At 31.5% G+C, this 24,584-nt stretch overlaps 1 protein-coding gene across 1 annotated transcript in view; it reads right to left on the bottom strand.

The window, feature by feature from the left end:
* Window positions 1-24,101, bottom strand: part of LOC133190425 (transmembrane protein 94-like) — a 34,064-nt gene extending 9,963 nt beyond the window's left edge. Inside the window, exons 1-15 of the mRNA XM_061326054.1 lie at window positions 23,833-24,101; window positions 21,259-21,491; window positions 20,787-20,935; window positions 20,409-20,605; window positions 19,256-19,413; window positions 18,560-18,665; window positions 18,390-18,476; window positions 18,046-18,159; window positions 16,329-16,496; window positions 14,220-14,397; window positions 12,973-13,025; window positions 7,509-7,574; window positions 2,796-2,917; window positions 1,072-1,165; window positions 499-607 (exon numbers count right to left, since the gene is read on the bottom strand). Of these exons, the coding sequence (XP_061182038.1) occupies window positions 499-607; window positions 1,072-1,165; window positions 2,796-2,917; window positions 7,509-7,574; window positions 12,973-13,025; window positions 14,220-14,397; window positions 16,329-16,496; window positions 18,046-18,159; window positions 18,390-18,476; window positions 18,560-18,665; window positions 19,256-19,413; window positions 20,409-20,605; window positions 20,787-20,935; window positions 21,259-21,491; window positions 23,833-23,835 (1,837 nt within the window). The 5' untranslated portion in view covers window positions 23,836-24,101. The remainder of the gene's footprint in view (window positions 1-498; window positions 608-1,071; window positions 1,166-2,795; window positions 2,918-7,508; window positions 7,575-12,972; window positions 13,026-14,219; window positions 14,398-16,328; window positions 16,497-18,045; window positions 18,160-18,389; window positions 18,477-18,559; window positions 18,666-19,255; window positions 19,414-20,408; window positions 20,606-20,786; window positions 20,936-21,258; window positions 21,492-23,832) is intronic.
* Window positions 24,102-24,584: the final 483 nt, after the last annotated feature.

Here is a 24,584-nt window from a genome sequence, read left to right as displayed (position 1 = left end):
CATCAGCTCAACTCCCTGGCATTCTCATGATTCCTGAAGTTTATATCTCTTCCTCTTGGTCAGAAATAGAAAGGTTTACACCATGTTTTACATTAAAAGATCAATGACAATGAAAGGCAGTGAATTTAAGTCTTCATAACATCAAAAAATATTTTCAAAATAACACTCAGAAAGGGCTCTTTAGGACTATCAAACATGAAAGCCTTGTTAAGTTCACAGAATAGATTAACAGATTTCCTTTCAGATGAAGGGGGGGGGGGGGGGTGCCTATACACAGTAAAACTTGTCTTATTGGGACACAACCAGTTGCAAAGAAATTGGCTGGATTAGACAACATTCTGGATTAGGCAGTATTTTAAACAATTGAACTAACTGAGAGGAACTAAAAGTTTCCATCGTATTAGGCAAGATTTCTAAATACACAACGTCTGGATGTGACAAGTTTTACTGTAATTTCTAACATTTCAAACTGATCTGTGTTTAACCATTATGCCTAACCTGACATCTTTTCCTTCATCACCACGGAGAACATGTTTGGCATAGGAATCTGATGATGTACAAAAGACTTAGCTCGGTGTACTTTAGCTTTGGCCGATTCCTCTGATGACTGCAAAATATTTATCACATTGAAAATTAACCACAGAAGCATATATGTGTAATTCTTCAACAAATACAATACTACAAATGTGAAAGATTGATATTAAATATTAACATAGTCTATTTATTCAGTGTAAGCAAAAATACAAAAAAATTCCTGTTAAATAATTACATGTAGTAATTTTACTTCCAGGGACAAGTCCATTTATTCGGACAATTGAATCCCTTTTACCTGGGGAGCTTTTTTCCAAATTTATTGTCATTCTTGTACTGGAAAATAAGTAGTCTAATTTTTCAGAAGATTACTTATGATAAAGCAATACGTAAGAGCTCCTTCCTCAGGTGACACCAAAAAAAATAAGTTATTACCCCCCCCCCCCCCCCCCCCACAATTAAGATTTTTTTTTGGTGAGCAAATTAAGAATTTTTTCCCCAGAAAGTAACAGAGATTTAACATGATTAAAAGTTCCTTACCACCTGCCTATACAGGCCAAGAATTCTGTCCAACAAAAATCCATCCAATGCTTTCTCAGTGAAACCAATTTGTCGGGCTAACTCACACAGGCACCTACAAATATTTAGGAACTTAATAAATATTCAAAAGAAAATGAACATCTTTTCCATCAAAATCAGTAACTTAGCTATTTTTTTTTCTTATTCTGAGAGGATTTACTTTCATCTGGAATTTTACTTAAGGACATACGCAACATAGTTTGAACTTTATTGTCTTTTTCCCTGGAGTTGAAGAGTTCCAATACTTAAAGGAACTGTGTGCTACATTTTTATGTCCATATATGTTGTTGTACACTTCTTCTAAAACAAGTTTGGATAAACAAAACATCTAGAATATATGTTTAGTAATTTTTGTATATTTTTCTTTGAATTATACAAGAATTTTCATCAATTGATATCTTTTCAAAACCCCTGGTAATGCATGCTGATTTTTTGTCTACGAACATCTGATGGTACTATAATCTATTGAGAATATCTTGAAAAATTATCAGTAGGTAAGGTACCTTGCGTATGTCCTTAATGTACATTTACTTTCCAAGAAAAGAAAGTTAACTGTACATATAATGGTTTTGGGGCAATGAATTGTTAATTTAAAAGAAAACATTTGCTTTAGTTTTAAGCCTTAGAGCTTAAATTAGAATCTGGTTTATTTCTTTTTTTGGCAACCATAAAAACATCAAACAAACTCAAAACATTTTATTGCTATTTCTCAGAGCAAATCAATTTTGTTTTCAAAATGTGGTGCTTATTAACAATGGTTCACTTTGAGGCAGAAAAAAATACTACTGGCTTGCCTATGCTTCAGAACAAACAATATGTTATACATTTGTAAAACGGTTCATACAGCTTTATTTATAAGGAAATTTTCCTTAAAATCCTTTCTTACTCTACATACAATAATAAATAGAAGGGAAAAAAAACATATCAGAAGCTGGACTTTTTCTGTGAACATATATACACTTATATGTTATCATACAACAATGTAAAGCAATCATAAGTATGGGAAATACAGTAAAACAAGGTTATAGCAAACACACATATAATGAATTTATGCTTAGAGCGACGTAATTTCCATTTCTATTTTTAAGCATAATACAAACTTATTGGATGTGATGAATTATGTTCATAACACATATAAAATTTGTTGTCCCTGGCACTTTGCTATATGCTTCAGTATCAGCGGAATATCTATAAGGACATTTTGGGGGAAGATTTCAATTTTTTTGCATTAAATTTCAATTAAGATTTTCGGGAGAATGCAAGATTTAGGATAGCTTTAAAGGAAACTTTGTGATTAATACAGTCAAACCTCATTATCTCGAACTCATAGGGACCAAGAAAATACTTCGAGATAACCGAGGATTCGAGATATCCAGGGTAAAATACTTAAGGAATGAGTAGTTGGGACTTCAAAATGACTTCGACATATCCAAGGTATTCGAGATATCCGTGTTCGAGATACCAAAGTTCAACTGTATGTTTTAGCAATGATTAACAAATGAACAAACTTTTTGAGATAATAAGGTTTGACTGTAGTTGGTTGCAAAGAGAAAGTGAACAAAATTTTAAATGAACTAGATAAACTGAATTAAATTCACTTGATCTTACAAGACCAGATTTTATAATTACAATATGTACTATCTTGTGATAATTGCTATCTTCTTCAAACATTTTAAAAATTCTACCTTCTATTAACCACAGCCACTGTGTCTTCATTGGCAAGTGCCTCAGATGCCACATGGTCAGTAAATTTAGTGTACCAGTCCATTGTCTTCTCATTGCAAGTGTTGGCCAAAATATTTAGACCCTGAAAAGAATACAGCTTAAGATTTAGCTACGCTCAGGCTAACAGACCATTTCTTGGCTAAACTTACAGCATTTGATAATGCCATTTTATGCCCCCCTTTGAAAAAAGGGAGCAAATTAGTTTGTCGGTCGATAGAACAAGTGTTGTCCAATCAAGATCTTGAGAACCCTTTGATTGAGACACACTAGTACCCCCTAAGGAATAGATGACCCCTACTGATATTAAGGTTACAAGGTCAAAGGTCATGGGTGAAACTACTCTGGATATAAGAAGATATTGTCCGCTCAGTATCTTGTGAACCATTTTCTTGACAGACATCAAACTTGGTACATTGGTACCCCCTTAAAAAGCAGTTGACTCCTATTGAGTTTGAGGTCACAATGTCAAAGGTCAAGGGTCAACCTACTTGGATATAGGAAGATATTGTCCACTATTCTTCAGAACACTTTGCCTGATAAAGGTCAACTCAGTAGTGCAGTTGCCCCTGACTAGAAGATAGCCCATATTTGCACTATCATTACAGATATTTTAAATTTAATATTTTCAATGTTGTCATACTATAGGGGGGATTTCCTGTTCTTCAAAATACATGCCTCTATTGCAGACATTTTCCCTCTAAGTCAATCATTGTATCAAAAGATTTAATTTAATCAACATTTTATTACGTAAAGTCAAATTACATAATAGGATTGGACATCAGGAATTGCCTTGTTTAAAACACTAGCTTATACAATTATAGAATCACAAAGATTCTATATTTGATAACATTTTTTTTTCCCACTCAATTGTGTGAAAAAAAAAAATAAAACATCACTGCCCACACAAACAGATATGGACTGATGTTAAACTGATCTATTAGACACTTTAAGTAAAATGTCTCAAAATCTTTATGCTCGAACTATGCTTTAGGTGTGATATTCTGTATCTGTCATATGATCAATTAATCAATCCAAACTGAAGTTTGCCATAACAATGCCATATGGATCTGTTGCACAATATAAGACAAATCCTGGCTGAAGTGAACAAGATAGTACTTTAAACATTTCGATAACATACTGTGCAACTAAATACTAGTGGAACATCTTTGACAGAAATTCTTGAAATCCTATTGTCTTGAATGTTTGAAACAATTTTTTTTTGAATTTACAGAATAATATGCTTTTTCAAAGAACTTCTAACAATTTTCTGCAGAGAGCTATTGTGTCAAATACATGAACTGATTCTATAAAAAAAATTAATGAAACAATAATGATCATTATTAATGACTCCATAATCTGTTGACACAATGTTGGAAAAATTGATATGATATTCTGTCAACATATTTTTTTCAATAAATCTTTCTTTTAATTATCATGCCAACAAACATGACATTTTTATTATTTAATTACTGGTATCTTTAGAAATAGTTTATCTTCTTTAACTTTTATGTATGTTTATGTTTAGTTAAAGTGAATTTTATGTTTTACAAGTTAAAAATATATAAATTTAAAAACCTCAAAAAAAAAAAAATTCCCAGAAGTTTATTTCCTATTAACACTAACACAGAGCAAAAAATTCCTTACATTAATAAAATGCTTTAAAATTTTTAGAAGTTCCTTGAAAGAAAAAAAAAACCCTTACTTTCAAATGTAATTGACTCAGCTCTCATTAATTTACTTGAGAAAGATAGAGAAAAAAAACAACACTTTTATATTTAAAATACCAAGTATAAAATCTTTGTAATAGATTGCTATCAACACAATAAAGTGCTTCACCCTGAGCATTGACTTAACAAACATATAAATATTCATACACATATTCCTACATAATTTACAAATTCAAGTCAGCTAAATTTGGTATCCTAATTTCAGTGACTTATATCCTGTGCATTTATTAACCCACAAAGGCATAATATTTTCGGCAGTGTGGGTCAAGTGATGTAATAATAGTGTCACCGCAAAGCAAAGATAGCTTTTAAAATGACAGTCCTATGTACTGTTGAGTGACTCTTACAGTCAACATTTAGTCCCACAATCCTCTAGTGAATGACCCTGTTTTTAAATGACGAGCAGAGTACAAAAGAGTACTCTAACGGTGGCATGTCCACAAGAGAGCACTTTAGGAAAAGTACAGCCTGATTTAACAGTACAGGTCTCATAGTTTTAAAGTACATCTTCCCTGTCTATTCCATTTTTCTCAGGGTAGAACAGGGTAGATCAAAATGGATGAATCCATTATCCACTAATGAACTTTTCCTAATGCACTCCTGACTTTGCCCGACAAAGGAAACAATTAAATCGACTGATTTGCACTGGATTGTCCTACTAAATGACAATTTGGGTGAAGTCCTAGTGACATACAAAGAGCCAAATGTCATTTTCTGTAACTCTAGTGGGCTTGGTATAATTAAGTTAATGCTATCCAGAAGTTGGAAAACTTTGCAAAATCAATTCTCTCACGATCAGATTCCACTAAGAATCCATTAATTTAGCTCTGGGTTTTTTTCATTACTTAGAAAAATTATCAATCTTAGAACAAGCCAACAGTCACATTAATAAAAAAAAAATAGTAATAATCAAATCCACAATACATATGTATTGTATATTTTTTTCTATCTTGGTCTTATTTTTAGTACAATATATAATTACAAGTACATATTATTTTTAATTAAAAAATATATAAGGAACAAATTCCATAATACTAGAGTATTACATATTTTTTTCCCTGGGCTAATTTTTACATTAAAGAAAATTTACAGTACTCCTTAGAAATTGCAGATTTTTAATTCTGGGTGGTCTAAACTTTTGACCCAGGTATAACTTTATAGTACATGTACTGTACGTATTGAGAGGACAAAGACTCATAAGCTAATGCACTTGTATGACCAGTTTGTTCCATTGCTTCTGAATATATTGCCATTTTATAACGATAGGACATGTAGCAAATCGTCTGGTTATAAGCTTAATAAGTTCATTGTCTGCATACAAGGCACTAGAGAATTCCAAGTGAAAATATATATTGCTAACAAATAGTTTGATAACAAAAATATCTAAACTGACAACAAAATGGTCATATTTTATTTTTTCCTTCAAAATACTTAGCTTACTATATGAATTTGAATGTGCCATGACTTCCTACATTTAATTGATTACCTGTAAATTTTTTAGACCCATTTATTGTCTGTTCATATTTTGATTTAGACTTGCAGTTGCTTAATGGTGTGTAAATGTCAATGATTGTTTACAGATTATATCACACAGTACCTCTTTAGGAAAAAAAAAACTTGCCCAGACAGTTCTTAAGATTCCAAACTTCAAGGCTGAAATAATGACCTTGAGATTTATCTTCAACTTAATGGTATTATGATTTGAATAAGAACAAACACAATACAAAGCCCCCAAAAAATTCTAGTGTTTAAATTAAGGTATCATTTCAGGAAGCCATATGATAACAGAGCATGCATAATGTCTCTATATCTGTTTTACGTTAAGAATACAAAAAAAAATTTGCTGTTTAATTATTAAGCATTGTTTTTTTCAAAATAGATTGTGTGGTAAGAACTTTTGTAAAACTTCACTCACTGCAAAATTCACAAAAATTTCCCCCACCCAAATATTTCCACCTTTACAGTAGCTTTGAGGAGAAGTGGTGCTTTAAACAGATGGACTGAAAATTCAGGGAAAAGAGCAAGGGGGATTCTGTTGTTCATCTATACTCAGTAAGCAACTAGACCATTTTGGGTTTGGGGTGTAAGACAGAAAATGTTAAATTGTTCATCTATTACTTAAGTTATTTTGTTTAATTTACCTATTTAAAAAAAAAAAACAAACCATAAATTGTGTGAATAAAATTACAAGTAATACATAAGAATATATGCCGGCAAAGCTTGCTATGGTTTTAATTAAATTGCATAACTCAAGAACAAAGAATTAAATACTTTTTATAATTTCTTCTCGTAAAATACTCCATCAAGATTACATGCACTGAAAAGTGCACGGTGGAATATTCCAATTTAAAAACTTTTTCACAAAATATTAGACTAATCTACCACAAGTCTAATATTGGACTATTCCACTTAAGACTATTCCATTTCATCTGAGGGATACATCATTTTCCAGTCACCCCCTATTTAGTTGGATGATTCCATTGAATGACTACTCTGACAGAACCAGAGTACTCCCTGCAGTGGTCTGAACCTTTCATGTACTGTTATGTAAAATGATGTGACCTATTGAACAGTAATGATATATTCTCATTTCTACACCCTGGAAGGTGACAAATGATAAACTTTTCAGCCAGGTTTCTCCTGCAATCAGCTTATTCCATCTTAACTGGAGATTATACTTCTATGAAGTACAATTACACGCCATATGCCTAAAATGCTCTGATACCAGTAGTTAAAATAAAAAATGTTTCATATTTAAACAATAAGAGGTGATAATAATTGTGACATTGAAAATGTTTTTTAAGAGACAAACAGACTGCTTCCTATAATAATGCATTTGATTACTTGACAACAACATTTGACAAGATGTTTATCAGTCAAGGGTTTGATTTATTTGCTAGTTACCCCAAAGAATCTCTGATAAACATATGCCAGCGATTAACATACCAAAGGCTTCAGGGATGACATATACTTCATCCAACCTGGATCATCAAACTGCAACTCAAAGGCATTCTACAAAGAAAGAGGACTTCATTTAGTGTTAATCATTATTATAATCTTAATTGTCTTGCCTATAGAAAAAGTACAAAATTGTACGTTTATCTGGATTGAGAGAGAGAGAGAGAAGGGGGTAATTAAATTACTGTAAACCAACTATTATTCGCGTCATCTTTTGTTTCGCGATTTGTCAGTATGAAATAAGTTCGCAATGATTAATTTTCACGACTGAGAAATTATTCTATACAAATACAAAGCAAAATAAATAATTCGCGATGATTAATATTTGCGAGTTAAAGGGGTCCCGAAACTCACAAATATTTCTCGCACGTGAATAAAAGTTGGTTTACAGTATATTACTACAACATAGGATTAGATAAAATATATATTTTCAAGCATCAGCATTTGAAGACCAATCATCTACTTTACCTAATACAATGTATTGGTGAAAATTACAAAGATTTGCCAATAGTCACCTCTGCTCTATGTGTTAATTAATTTTCCAGGAACTAGTTTATAACAAATTCACAATTTTAGTGTTTATTACATACCTGGTACATTTGGATTAAAATAATGTGATATTATTCATAGTTCTTTAATTATTCAAATAATCCTGGTATCTGGATACATCTTTTACAACGAATATTTATAGATATATATACATGCATTTTGTAAACTACAGGCAATTATCTATTGGCAAAATCCACCTCATTAAGTCTTTTTAGTACAACATACCAATACATGTACTTGTTCCTGCAGTGCATGTAACTGGTCCATACTCATCAATATCAGTCCTCATTCATCAAAATTATGTCTTGTAAATCAGGTTGTCACACATAAATTTTACTATTTTTAAGATAACTTTAAAATGCCTGGAGTTACTTGCATTATTGATATACTTTTTTCATATTAAAACAATGCAAAAATTCTGATGAAATTTATCACCTGAAAATTATTGGTTCAGACTGTATGACAACTTAAAAGAGTACATATCAAAATCGCTAAAATACATTCACTTTATTTTTTCCAACATGTTTGGGGTATATGATTACTATCAATTTATATCTTTTTGATTTTTTTTTTGATTGGTTTATAGTGCAAAAGATTAAATGCAAAGTATCTGGAAGTGCAAAACAGCACTGAACAATTTTCTGTACTGTATCATAATTTTTTTTATTATTATCGTTATTATTATTAAATTTTTTTTGTATTACAAAAGCACAACGTACTGAATAATTGTACATGCCAGCACTTTATAAATGACCATACTTCCTGAGATCATATAAACTTATTAGGTGCATATCAATAATTTGCGGTGCATTTGCAGAGCATGTGAATAAAACATTAGATCGGACCCAGCAGGGAAATTACACACTGAATGACTGTACTGGTAATTTACTTCAAGATGAAAAAAATTTCCCTTCTGAGAAATAAACATTTTCGCATCTTGCCGACAATCAGATGAAGCCCTAGGTTTCTCCAGGACAAAACAACAGCTGTCTTCAAATACTTGGTTAATATATTCAAAGTGTATTAAAAACCCGGATGTTTTCCACATGTTAAAGCAATCATGAGTTATTACATCTAAAGAATAAACAAAAAAAAATTCAATCATTAGAATTAAAGCTTTAGCAGGTTGAGCAAATCTGTAAGAAACCAAATAGAATCATTTCATCTACCTGGGTACATGAGTACCGGTATATATCTGTAGGGTGGTGCCCTCACTGTATACAAAATCTTGCAATTAATAAATTTAAACTTGAATGTTTATCTGAATAACTGTCCAAAATGAGATACGGGTTTTCATCTTATATTTCCAATATGTATACTGGTACAGTGTATAAACATTCTAGTTGTTAATTGCACAAAAATGAGATATTTATTTTTAACATCAAAAGCCATGCTCTTTGACCCTGTGACCCCTGCAAATGCAATCCAATCCAAGCTCTTAATCAGTTCAATCTATTGTGCTTTTGTGTGGAAAGCAAAGTAGGGCAGAAATATTGATTGGCATGGGTAACCTTCTACCCCCATCCCCACCCCACCCCTTAAAATACACCTATTGTTGTTTAATCCTACATGGTGACTGCTTTTTCTCCTAGACTATAGTAAACATTACAAATTTTTTTACCCACTTGTCTAAACTGACTTGATCTCACAAATAAATGAAGATTATATAGCTTGAACATGAACAACTTAAGCCCTATGGTTGCACATTAATTAATTGTCATCATATCAATACTGTAGAAATAAATGCTTTTTAATTTAATATCTATCAGTAAATTGTTTTAGTATTAAAATTATAATTTTTATTTCAATGTATTTTCTAGGGTTCTCACAAAGATATTGTCAACATGAGCTTATTTAAGGGCCACATCCCTAATTTTAGTAAAGGAAAGGAAAGCCCTTCATAAAGGATACATGTACTCCGTGACAAATTTGCACATCCCTAATTTTAGTAAAAGAAAGGAAAGCCCTTTATAAAGGATACATGTACTCTGTGACAAATTTGATAAAAATTGGCCAAGGGATTCTTGGTCTATGTCCACATTCCATGATCAAACCACATTCATGATCAGTCCATAAGCTCTTTAAGCCTTCAGCTCAGATGAGCTAACAATGAGTACTTTACTGTTTCAGCAGTAACACTGGGACTATGCCTTATCACCCTCTCTCTGTCGACTAGTGAACTAAAATTGGCTAAGACTGAAGTTAAAGGCAGAGAACCATGCAGTGCTAGGATTTATAATAACAGGTTCAATTTGTATCAGTGTTCATGCTTATTGATATGCACTGAAAGTACATAAACAAGAGGTCCATGGGCCACAGTGCTCACCTGAGTTACTTTGGCCTGCTGTTCTGCATCAGATTTTTTCCCAATATACATGTATTCCTATGTGAAATTTTGATCACCTTTTGTGCCCCACTCTATAAATAGGGGCCATGATTAAAACAAAAATGAATCTACACTAACAGAGGATGCTTCCACATTAATATGATTCATCATGCCTTAATTGTTCTTGAGAAAAGGATTATTAAAGATTTCCCTTGTAAAATCCCTATCGTGACCCCACCCTACTCCCAGGGGACATGATTTAAATAATTTACAATCTACACTACCTCATGAAGCTTTCACCTAAGTTTCATTTTTTCTGGTCTTGTGGTTCTTGAGAAGATTTTTAAAGATTTTTCCTACATATTTCAATGTTAAACTTTGATTCCCTATATTGGCCCCATTCTACCCCTAAGGGCATGATCTGAATAATTTAGGTTTCAGTTTTACTGGGCCAGTGGTTTTTGAGAAGAAGATTTTTAAAGATTTTTTTCCCTTATATTTCAATGTAAAATGTTGATTCCCTATTGTATCCCAAACTACTTCATGGGGGCCAGGAATGGCATGATTTGAACAATTTAAAATCTACACTACCACAGGGAGCTTCCACATAAGTTTCAGCTTTTCTGGCCCAGGGATTATTAAGAAGAAGATTTTTTTATGACCCCACCTTATTTTTGCTTTCTCTTGATTATATCTCCTCTTGGAAGGGGGCTTGACCCTCCATTTAATAATTTAGAATCCCCTTTACCCATGGATGCTTAATAATAACTTTGGTTAAAATTGGCCCAGTGGTTCTTGAGAAGAAGTTGGAAATGTGATAAGTTTACAGATGGACAGATGCTGGACAACAGGTGGTCAGGAAAGCTCAGGTGAGCTAAAAATATCAGTTCACATTTTAACCTCAAACTATTGCTATTGATTTTATGGAGGACAAGAAAACATGACCAAAAACAATGATTTTCTTGGAAATGTAGTTGACACATATTACATAATACAGTTTGACTATTCAGTCCCACAAATATGCTAGTTGGCAAAAGGACAGTGTACACATGTAGATCAAGGGCAGGAAATGTTGTGAACTCAAAATAATTTTACTGTTTGATAAATTGTGTTCTTGGGATGAAGGAATATGCTGCACACGTATTGGTTGGCAAAGCCTGAGCATTAAATATTTCCTGCATTAGCAAACCCTTAAATATTAGCTAATAAAAGTGTATTTACATGTATCACACTACCTACCATCCATGGCTGATTAAAATATTTCTATATAGAAATTGAAAACAATTTTTTTTTAGGTAATTGTACATATCATTGCACTTTGTAAAATATCTAAATGTGTATAGGTCCATTAATCTCAAATCCTTCTGTGACTATCTTTCTATTTTTAAGCTGTAATATTTCAAAGAAGTCAGGTTTTCCCTGATTGTTTTTTTTTTATTACTGACAACAACGATCAGCTAAGAAAAACAGAATGGTTTCTTGTCAGTCTGTGAACTCTGTTTCTGATAGAATTTATTTCAATGTATTCCTATTAGAAATGTATATTCACAAAGCTGCAATCCGGTAATCAAAAAGAGAATTACTAGTAATTCTTGTAAGTATAAACATATTACTCTACTCTCAACATTGCATATGGATTGGAACATTCCATATCAATTGAAAATTCAACATGATATATAGTTAGTGAAGAATCTCATTATCAAATCTTCTCCACTGCAAGAGTCTCTGCAGTCTAATTAACTGACTTTTCTTGCTTAATAATGTCAGTTAATCATCAAATAATGACTTCATCTAGTTCTCAGATGCATATCGGAACACAAAAATTTTGAAATGGGTCGCACTGAATGACATAATAATTAGGTCACTGTCACATGACACAGTGAAAAGAATTCAAAGAGATACTTGACTCCACAACTAAGTAGAAATGTCTGGTTATTATATAGATGAATGACAATACGTCTAGACACAATGCTAAGACCACCATGTCAACATTCAATAGTAAATAAAAAATTAATTACAGAACCAAATGAGTTTTGAAGAGAATTACATGTCTCTGAACATCATATTAGCTGTAATATTTTGGTTCAGCAGTACTATTCGACATAGTCACCAAATCATTTAATCAATCGTGCATTTCTCAGCAGACACTTACAAAGTGATAAATAATAGATAGGAATCGTTAATTTGAACTGCATGAAAATTATTTGATGTAGAAGGAATCATTAATAACAGTTGATTATTTTGAACATATGAATATTTGAAAAAGAAAGTTTATCAAAGTTCATTGTCTAGCCCAGAGCCTCAACTACTTAATTACTCAACTACATGTACTTTAATTAACCTGAAAATTCTGAGATCATTTAAGATGGCAAAGCCATATAAAATCAATACTTAAGTACAATGTCAGTCCAATGCCATTAACCTAATTATTAAAACTTTTCAATTTTTTTTTTTTTTTTTTTTAGATCAAACTGAATTTCCATGTTAATGAAAATAACATGTCACCTGCTTCTTATGATGTTTAAGTGTACGAAGTTTCTACATACAAAGAGAGATAATCCAAATAAATTAACTTACCATGGCAGCATGAGTGAGATCAAGAACTTCTACACTGCTAGATGCTCCATGTGCTGGGGAAAAAAAGTAAACTTTAAAATGAACATTAAAAAAAAAAACATATAAGAAATTGGAGATTTTATATACTTCTTTTAATTCTTTTATTAAAATCATTGACTATACATGCAGTGAATGTATAGATATCACATGTATCAAAAAGTTAAAACTTAAAAAAAACCCCAAACATATAGATTTTAAAAAAAATAAAACAACATTAAATCAATATTTAAAACCAGAGTCTCTATCCTTAACTGTAGACTTCTGAGTACTACTCCTAGGTTTAAGATTTTCACAAAAATCATAATCATAAATCCATAGATTAAAGGAGCATAGATACAGATTGAAGTTTATATACTTCATTTTTAAGAAAAGTGGGAAAGCTGTGGTGTTTTAATAAAGGATAATAATAAAGTGCAATGCAATGGCACATGCTGTAAAATTAATGAAAAAGGTCACTGCAACACTCTTATATCTATAGGGAATATCTCCCTTAAAACATACTTTTTAAACAAAAATCACCTTTACATAAGGTCACAGTGACCTTAATATAAGGTGAGACACACCTTCTACTTAAGATTCATTAACTGACCAAGTTTGATGATTCTAGGTCTAACAGTTTTCCAGTTGTGAGCCGGACAGGGTTTTACCATATTTGGGCATATCACATCTTCTTTCAAGGTCACAAAGACCTAGTCTTATTGTGTGATACACCTTTCACCTAAGATGTATCAGATGACAAAGTAGGATTAGTTTAGGCCTCATAGTATTTAAGTTATGAGCTGGACACAAAAAAACTAACAGATAGATGGACAATTAAACCATATCATAATACAATCCACCTTAAGACAGGCATAAAAAACTAGAATGAAGAAGAGCAGAAATCTAAGAAAGCAAAACCAACACACCAGTTGGTATTTTATTTTAATCCCCAGCCACCCTTAAATTTTTCAGTAGAGTGAAAAAAAAATTACTATCAGCTTTTCTTGGTACATGTATGTCTGCATGTCTTTTCAGGAGCAAGTTTACAGGATTTGTTGGTCAAATATGTACGACTTAGCACTTGTATGAAAAAATAAAATGCATTATGCTACCTTAATAATTATCAAATAATTATCATTATTTTTCTAATTCGGTAAACCCTGCCAAAATGATTCTCTCTTCTATAAACCGAACAAAGCTTACCCGGTACTTTATGTCATCCTACTCACTTGTGTGTTTTTCAGTTCCCTCTTGAGGGTGGTTAATTTTGTCACAGGAATTAGAAAATCCTTGATCCTCCTCCTCATTGGCAGCCTCTCTCTGAGATTCTGGGGTCAGAAAACATATCTTTTCTGCAGAGGGATTTGGCCATGAGAGGATTCCTTTTTTATCCACACAACAAAATGACTACAATATAAAATGATGAGGAAAAAAAATACCGGTAATTTTTGCTTATCGTGATATCATTTCTTTGTGCTTTCAATGATCACCAAAACAATGATTATTCTTTAACATATTTTTGAAGGTTTTTGTTTGTGAAAAAAAGATCAAGATGATGCAGCTCTATCATATTACAACTATGACTCACTCATCTATGTAAATGAAATCCTCCTGATTTTTCACACACTGATATTTCGCAGTGATTGATGGAGAAAAACCACTCTTATGAATATCAAGATGAAGTTTAATTTTTCATTCATGCTATTAATGTGGAAAAACAGACATGAAGTAGCATCTTTTATCAAATACTGCTGTTTACTCAATACAAATAGGAATGGTAAATTTATGCAGTAACATCTACAATAACATGTACACAAAGTTAATTTTTTAAATCAAAGAAAGAAATTCAGGTTAAATTTCTAAGGAGCATTAATTATAATTTCCTTACTATTCACAGAAATAATTGGCATTTGGTTGCCACATCCCAATTTTTTAATCTGATGATTAAAATTGGTGTATTAAAATTCTAATATTTTTTATCCATAAGCACTCTTATATTCATTTCCTTACAAATATATATGACAGGGTTTCTTAAAATATTAACATACTTTAGTAATTCAGACTGGTGTTTGGTGATACCTACCAATCTATGTAAAAAGTTTATTATCTTGAAAAAGAAGTACACTTTCATGATGAATGGGGACATTTATTTCATTGGTCTTTTGTCATATGACCCAGTTTCTATAAAATAACCTAGGTAGTAAAATGTATGCTATAACTATAAATTGTAATACATCTATTTACAGATTGGTCATTTGGAAGGACGTTAACAAAAATAACATCATTCATATTAATTTTGCTACTATTTTGCCATTTGGACATATGCATTTTGAAAATTCTGCATGATTAAATAAACGAACATCTAGAAAGAAAATCCTGAAGTTTAAATTTTAAGCTGTAACAAAAGGAGCCTAAAAAAGGTATTCATGGTTTTTCTCTAGAATACACATACATGTGATAAGTCAAAGACCACAAACTGTACAAGAGCCATAAAAAAACTGGAATTTGGGTGAAAAAACTGCACACTGCCTATCAAAAAACGGTACAAAAAATGGTATAAAATATCGCTTAAATTCTTCTGAAATTCCAGCGTAATCATTGTAATAAACATCGTATATTTTATACCTACGAAGATCTGGGTCAGATTCATGTATATTAAGTCATGTATATCAACTTTAGAAGTTGGCTTAATTTTTTTCAATCAAGTTATGTATACGAAACATTAACAGTAATTAAGTACCCCTTAAAAAATAAAGCTACCTAAAGGGGTATTTGATACGGATTTATAGCAAGATAATTATCCCAACTGGCAGTTCACACCTTCGCATGCGATGGTTTGTGTACACTACACAATTATCAGAAGGTCAAGTGTCAAACACAGGTGACGTTTTCCAGTGTCTCGCGAGTGAGAATGAGAGGAAAATGGCAGCATTTAGCGAGAAATTCAAAATACTGTACAAATTTTCATATTCCGTGAATTTTGGTGTCCCGCTGGTACACGATGAATGGGCTCGAAAAACTGTACATTTTGCGTACAGCTGGTACATATCACATGTATGAATACATTGAATACTTAAGGTTCATTGATACCCTGATAAGAGGGATAACTCTTAATGGGATAAATGTCTATTATTCCTTTATAAATTTGTCAAGTTAAAATGTCTTTTTCAATCCAATTCCGTCCCGCAAGCTATGCTAAAATTGTTTGCATTTTCTTATAAAATACATTCTTTCAGAAAACTGTAAGCATTAAAGCAAGATTTTATACAAGTGAACAGAGGGATTATGTGTCTAAAAACTAAAATTTCTTAAAATTTGGCAGTAGAAGCTCCACTTACCGACACAGAGCCTAGAGTCTGAGCGATGTTGACTTGTCGAGTGATTACGGAGCCTTGACCATTAGCTATGTCCCAGTACAGGTTTAAGATCTGTCCCAGCTGTATGTCAACCTTAGCTTCATCTTCTGATATGTCACTGTCACTGCTAAAACTGTCCTCACAAAGCACCTGTTGATGATCAAGGAGAAGTTAAGATAACTATTGAGAATTAACAGTCTATAGAAAAACATGTAAATATACATATCAAATGTTTGCCTCATGCACTCTTGTACTTAATTAATAAAGAAAATGTTTAAATTAGCCTGATTTAAAAAATAAATTAATGATCCTAGATGACAAAATAATTTTAATTTTTTTGTGTGAAAATAGCACTATGTTAGAGTTTTCTTTAAAAGATACTCTGTTAACCTTTATTGAATATTGACTACAGTACACTGAATACAATCAGAGACTGTGAAAGCACGGATTTTCGTGGAGGTTTAATTTTCGTTGTTTTTGTGGTGAGTGGGCCCACAAATTCAAGTTTTCAAAGAAATGTTAAAATTTCAAACTACAGTATCATGTCTCTCTCCCAACCTCGAAATTTATTCCCTTAAATCAATATTTTTTTCCTCAAACCAAAAAAATTTGATTTTACAGTACACTGATTTGTTTAATATTACTTGCATCAATTTTTTTTCCTTCTGTTGATTTGTAACTTTAATTCATATTAGTAATGAAGACTTAAAGAGAGGAGGCATAAATATAAGTAAAATTAAAAAGAGAATTTAGAAATATGTCCATGTTTTGAACATATTTTATTGACAGTATGTCAGTGTGGGATTGGACACAAGTTCCAATCTTTGGTTGCCCTCTCCAAATATGTGTAACCAAATGTTAATGGACAATAATCTAGTAAGAGCTTAGTGTATGCTACTACAAACTTAATATTTTAAAAAAATATGCAGAAATATTATTCAATTTCTTTGCCCTTTAAATTAAAACTTAAAAGATGAATTTTTGCAATTAACTCTATACATATTTACATATACACTGTACAGTTGAACTTCAGTATTTCAGACTTCGATATTAGGGCTGTGCAATAATATTGATATTCCAGTATATTGCGATTCATTGATAAAACATACCATATTGCAGTACCTTTTTTCAGTATGGGTATATATACCGGAAAAAAGCTTGGGCTTGGGATTTCTAAAGTAAAATATGAAATTTAAGATTTCAGAAAAGTTTTCAATCATGCCAAACAGTAAGGTTGCTGTTGTATACTTGCATTTTGTTGCAAAATGTAAAATCAACAAGAACTTCTTTGTTACAATGTATTTATAATAGTTTTATACACGCTGCTTATAAATGAGTTTATAAAGTAAAAAAAGATCATTTTTACTGTTATTGAAAATACTGCAATACATATCAAAATACAGTTGAAAATATCACAGTATATTGCCATACAAAATTCCTAGCCGATACCCAGCCCTATTTGATATCTTGAATACCACAGTTATTTTGAACTGAGTTGTAAGGCCCAATCACTTTTTCTTAATGTATTTTAACCTCAATATATCTTAAACACTCTGATATCTTGAAGATTTTTCCGCATCTCTGTTGAGTTTAAGATAATGAAGTTGGACTGTGCATAAAAAAAATTGATAAATAAAAAAAATTAGCCTTGCAACTTTACCACTTCAAAAGATAATTAGAGTGGGAATTTGCATATGACCTTTTTGTCCTTGGCAACTGTGAACGCAGCATACACTCTAGCTTGACCATAGTAATTCACCATTCTCCAGATAATTGGCAGAAAAAGGGGTGTTAGAGGTAAAATAGCATTTATCTAAAAAATAAATTAAAGAGATTCAAAATTAAAACAGCACCAAATTACTTTTAAATAAAATGAAACATATACATAAGACTTGTTCTTAATATTATATCATGCATGTGCTTTTTTTGGAAGATCAGTTTTCAACATCAAATGAAAGGTAACAAAGAGGAAATGGTGATAATTAGAATTAAAGCAAGGCAACTGCGTCTTGAAATTAAAATGAAAAACCTTTAGAAACTCACAGGTAATATGATGACTGTCTCCGCCCAATGTCCGACGTGTCCTGGAATGTACATGGTTCTCAGGACATTCACCACCACAAGTAAAATCTACAACACAAGAAAAACAATGAGCAAAGTGAGATAATCCTTACATCATTAAAAAGAGAAAATTTCAGAACTTCACTACTTACAGCAACAAATGGCAGTAGTCTCCTCTCCAGCCAAACACAAGCAATGTTGTATCTTTCATTTTCTGTTGAGCTTACGGGATGCTTCACTTTATTACTCAATATTTTCCTGAAATCAAATACATTTTTCATAATTCACATTCATCTAGTAATGTACATACATTTGAATTGATCCCTTCAATAGTTCTCTATAAAAACATCATCGCTTAAGCTTTTAGATTAATTTTATTACATATATTCATATATGTTTGATATCAATAGGAAATGAAATTGGTAATTTGTTTTAAGGTCTAGTATTCATTTTGTCAGAGTGAGAAAAACATTTCAATGACCATTAGTTAAATGGGACCAGTACCAAAGCTTAATAAAGCATTCTATCGATTGGTGTAGTAACTTGTCCCAAAAATATTGTTTCTAAAGATTAAATCAACAATTAATATGCTTAATTACAAATATTCAGATCATTTGACCAGCATTATCAATGGATTTCTAAAACATTCACTCATCACAAGGGGCAATCATGTACGGTGCTCACTCATCCTCAGCAAATATTCAAATTACTTATCAAAGTAAAAAAAAAAAGTACTTTTTAAGTATTAGTTATTTTTATGCAACCTTGATAGCTTGTCAATGTTAATGTGAGAAAAAGAAACAAATTCTGATTTTAACAACTCACTATAATAAAAACATGATTTTTACCTGAGTTGTGAAACATAAGCAGTCTCAAGCAGCTTAAAATGAGTCACAGATACTGGTGTTTTACTCTGGGGTGCATCTGCACTTAGCCTCCTCTTCTCAGTTTCCTTCTCTTGTACGTAAATATCCCCCTCCATCAAAATCTTGTCCCCAACTGAGTTCTGTTGAAAGATACACGTATATCATACAATGCAACTATTTTAAATTTCCTTTCTCTACTAGTACCAGGTGGTTGTAAAAATGCACATGCTTATATACATACAGTATACAATATTTTTGTCAATATATACAAAAAAGAAATATTCCAAATAATTAAGTTTTTCATATAGAAGTAAAAAATATACTGTTTTGATCATCCTATCAAAACTGTATAAATATGAAGAAATTTATATGGAACATAAAAAAGAAGTAGTTCCTCCCAGTCTCTTTGTAATTAAATGTACATCTGTTAAAGAACAAGGTACGGTTTCAATACAAATCTTGCCCTGTGTTTTTCTTAAAAATGAAAGTCTTGTAAAAAATTAAAACATACATTTTCTAAATCATAGAAATTCCATGCATAAAGATCATACAAATCATTTTTCTCACATGGCCTTCTAAATGCTAATTGTGACGTCATAAACTTGTGCATTTTCTCATATTTTCTTAAAAAAGTTGCAGAAGACACAAATTTTCAATGGAATTTTCTATCAGATAATATTGTCCACAGGCTCGCCCACAATGATTTTGATATATGTGATATTTCAAAGAATTTCACACAACATATCTAAAAATTAAAGTGGGCGACGGCTGTGGACACTATTTTCTTAAGGAAAATAACCCTTGAAATGAGTCATTTTGAGGCTTTTTCTGTTTAAAATAGAGAAATGCATCAAATTAATGATTTGATAAAATATTTCCAGAATGGTACTCCTTCATGTCATATTTTTTCCTGATTTATCACAGTCATATACTCAACTAATATTTAAGCCAGTTTCAAAACTTTTTGAAAACATTAAATTTTTAGGGCACAATAAAGCTAAAACCGTACCTTCTTCTTAACTCCTTAAACAAACAAAAAAATCAAGAAAATGTATATCGTATGGGTATGATTATTAAATACCAGGTATCCAAAGTACTTTTAGCTGATTTTAATGAAAGAAAAATAATAAGTTACCTCTCTCAATATCACACATTTTGCTGGAACTCTTTGTCCTGGCCTTAGCAGGATTATGTCCCCTTTGACCAAGAGAGGAATGGGAACATTTGTATTCTTTCCATCTCTGATTGTCCATTGTAAGGAAATGCATGGTGAGATTGGTGAATGAACTGGTGGGAAATCTGTTATACTCCAGCTTGTTTTGGATAGGCATTCTTTATTTTGATTAAAAAAAAAAATTAAATCAATATATATCCTCTCCACCAGACATAAACTAATATACGAAATCAAAAGCCAAAAAAGAATTAAAATAAATACATTACTAAAATAAGATAAGTCAAAAAAATATTTTTAAAAAACATAAATTAACTGAGAAGAAATAGATTCTGAATGCACCTTCTATCTGCTTGAGCACTAGTTTTGATAAACAGATGAATTCCCTTTTACGAAGTCGAGTGTTCCACACAGAAAACCAAATGTTTATAACAATGGTAAAAACACATACAACAAATTCAACTTTGTACCATCCAAATCCATTGTCAGCGCTACAAAAACAAAAATAAAAAATGAGATTGATAGTCAATCTTGATAAAAATTATTAGATAACAAATACTTGTTCTTGGTTCAAGTTAATTTACAATGAAATATATGAATACACATTCAAGTTAATTTACAATGAAATAAAATAAAACACACTCTGTAACTCAAAGAACAAAGAATCTTCCTTATCAACATTTAATTTACATATTTATAAATACTACTTCAATTATCCAGATTTTTTTCTTTTCACTCAGTAATATTAGCATCTTAGCATTCAATTGATTCAAACTAACTTGAACACTAATTACAAATGAACATATGTATGTACCCCTGTGTACTTATTCCAAAAGTTACCAGCAACAATACAGCAATTGTTGCTACAATGAAGCATCCACTCCAATGGAAAGTGGACTCAATCTTAGAAATATTAAGTGACTCAAACTGGGATCCAAATGATTGTTGTTTCTCCTTTTCTTCATGTTGCTCTATTTCTTTTGACAATTCATTCTTCAGGTTTCTAAGGGCTTCATGATTTGTTAATCCTTGTTGTACATTCTCCTCCTTATAACACAAGTAAACAAAAATCATTACTAAGCTTCAATACTTGATATCACGATTTAACTTACCGGTAACAGAACTCTTTCACGGTGGAGGTAGGAAATGTTTGTTAGCTGGGGACATTGAGCAATAATAACAAAACTACTGTGTAAAATACGTTGTAATACATATAGATTTAATTAATACTAGCAGAGGCCTTCTATACTTTAAAGTTTTGAACTATACATGTATATAGTAATTAACATTAGTGCCACTCATTCATGTATTCATGCTTGTATGTTATTTTGTTGTATCATTTGTATTCATATACCCCAGTTGGGGTCTTTGTCTTAAATAAAAACTTGAAACTTGAGCTGTTGAATACAGTGTGAGATTGATCATTGTGGATTATATAAGGACAGATATGCAAGAATCTTGCTGAACATAAATTAATAAAACTTGAGAGGAGCTAGTCCTTTGTGTTACATTTTTATGATACTTTCACTAAGCCAGCTTTAATTAAATTCAACAATTTCTTTCTGATAATTGTTCCTTTTGGAAGCTGATAATTAAAATACTCTAAGCATTCCTAATTAGACAACCTACTACATGTATTTGGAGTTCAACTCTTGGCAATACATTGTATTTTTGGCATACTGATTATTCAAATCATTCGATTGTCACTAGTGTAAACAATGTGGTGGCCTGGAAATCTTGTGAGATTTAGAGCTTCCTCAACTTGGCCACAAAAGAGCTTCAGTAAGTTAGATAACCACAAGGTAATCGCAATATTAAGTACATGTATTGATATGTTGTGCATGCATATGTTTTTAGCAGGTCCCACATACTTGTAGATTCCTAAATATACGCGAGGAATAAATTATCGCGTAATTACGCGAGAAGCACTACTTGCGAAATAAAATTACTCACTTTTATATTTATAGTGCTTTAATGTAGGTAAAATCTCTAAATAAATCACCCATTCGCGAATTATTATTCTCGCGATTTGACGCCCTTGGGCCATTTCGCGATATTAAGTACTCGCGTAAAATAAGGAATCTACAGTAATCTCGTAAGCTATGTAGCTGAATTAGCTATATAGCTTTATAAAGCTATGTAAATCATAATTTTCCCTTAAATATTCAATATTTTCAGCATGTCAATAAGACACAGTTTTTTTTAAATGATAGTTTCAACTTATTAATTTTTTGAAAACATTATACAATGCATAAAGAATTTTTTCCTCAAAATGTGTCTTTTTGAAGCATTTGCAATTAAAGTTTTTAAAGTCTTGGGGATAAATAAAGCAGTTGATTTTTGTCCATACAGCTGCTTCTTGAATAAGATTATAATGGAGGCCAATTAACTGATTGGTAATAATACAGAAATATAATCCATGCCACAGTGAACTTAAAGTGTTGCGCAATTATCTAAAGAATGGAAACACATTTTTTGCTCAAAAGTGTACAAAAGCAGAAATGTTTAAATTATCTTGGATAGCTTTTTCATAGTACAAATTAGTCTGAAATATCTGACGTTTTCCTGGATTTTTACGATTTGATACTTTACATGCCAGGAAAACGTCAGAACCGACGCCATTACAAAAACTGGAAATTTCGCCGTCTGTAACCGGAGTTGATTTTTGATACTTGCAAACTGAATTAAATGCCATAATTACAATTTATCAATAGCACAATGCTTCTAGTACTCACCAATATCGATGAAAAGAAAACATCACTCCACATTTCGAATCAGGAATTGCAAGATTTTAAAATGCACAAAATGAAAACAAATTTCGACTGTCAGATAAAATGTTTTCATCGGATTGTATATTTTATAAACGAACCACAAAAACGATGTTGGTGAGTACTTTAAGTATTGTACTATTGATAAGTTGTGAGTTTGCCATTTAATTTGGTTTGCAAATTTCGAAAATCAACCCGAGAATGCTGCCTCCAGTTGGAGGCGGCAAATTTCCAGTTTTCGTAATAGTGCCAGTTCAGATGTTTTCCTGGCACGTAAAATATCAAATTGTAAAAAAGCCAGGAAAATGTCAGATATTTCGGACTAAGTACAAATATGCAAATATGAGTAGTCACATATTTGAGACTTTCTGTCAGCATCTATTTCATGTAAAAGGGATAATTGTGGGATAAAAACTGTTTTTAAATAACTAAATAAAGCTATTTGGAATGGCTTATTAAAGCTATAAAACTAATTCAAGCCATATAGCTTAATCAAGAGATTCTGCCACACCTGTTGGAATAAAACACAAATTTATCGTGCGTTAGGTCCACTAATAAACCTAGGCTTTAAAACCCACCAACTTTCAACCAATTCTAATAAAAAGTTCAATGGTACAAACCATTCCAAATTGTAAGATAGTTTTCTGTTGATTCGTATTGACATGAAGCGTTGGTTATTGATCGCCCTGAAAAAGTGCTAATTGCGAATTGCTTTCCCAATAACAAGCTCCTAATGTTTTAAAGATGACAATTACACGAAGTCATCATCTAGTATTGCTGAAGTTAAATGTCCCTTGTGTTTAACATGATTAAATACAACGCCAATAGGTAAAAAACACGATATTAAATTTTCAAGTTTAAAAACTGTCAGTTGGGTCCGCCATCTTAGCAGTCAACCCAAACAATCTTTGCAAGAATAATTCTGATTGGACCAGAGATGAAAGTAATAACCAACCAGAATTGACTTGATTGAGTTCTTACTTGTTAAATCAATCATTATATTATTCGAACAGAAAGATAATTGTTTAGAGATTTAGAATTCATTACGTGTGTAAAAATATTTCAGTAACCACTGTATATCCTCCAGGTAAATTTTGGGAACATGGCCCAGATATTATTCAGAATAAATGTCATACCTACTTACGTCTACATTTTCAAATAGATGCTATGTGGAGATCACATATACAATCCATGGGGGAAAAAAAAACTACAACAAAATTAAATATTCTTAGTATGCTTTCAAAGAATAAGGTTACACGTAAAACTCTTGTTTTAGATATATTTTGCATTTATTATACTGCTCTGAAAAAAGACACCAAATTTAAATTAAATTAGAGGATATTTAATTTTAAGTTGAAACAGGCAGAATAAT

The sequence above is a fragment of the Saccostrea echinata genome, unplaced genomic scaffold (genome assembly GCF_033153115.1).
Source record: "Saccostrea echinata isolate AGI-Se365-2 ecotype Australia unplaced genomic scaffold, CSIRO_AGI_Sech_v1 ptg000022l, whole genome shotgun sequence".
Taxonomy (NCBI): Eukaryota; Metazoa; Mollusca; class Bivalvia; order Ostreida; family Ostreidae; genus Saccostrea; species Saccostrea echinata.
Note: the sequence above shows the minus strand (reverse complement) of the source record. Positions and strands in the feature narration are given on the sequence as shown.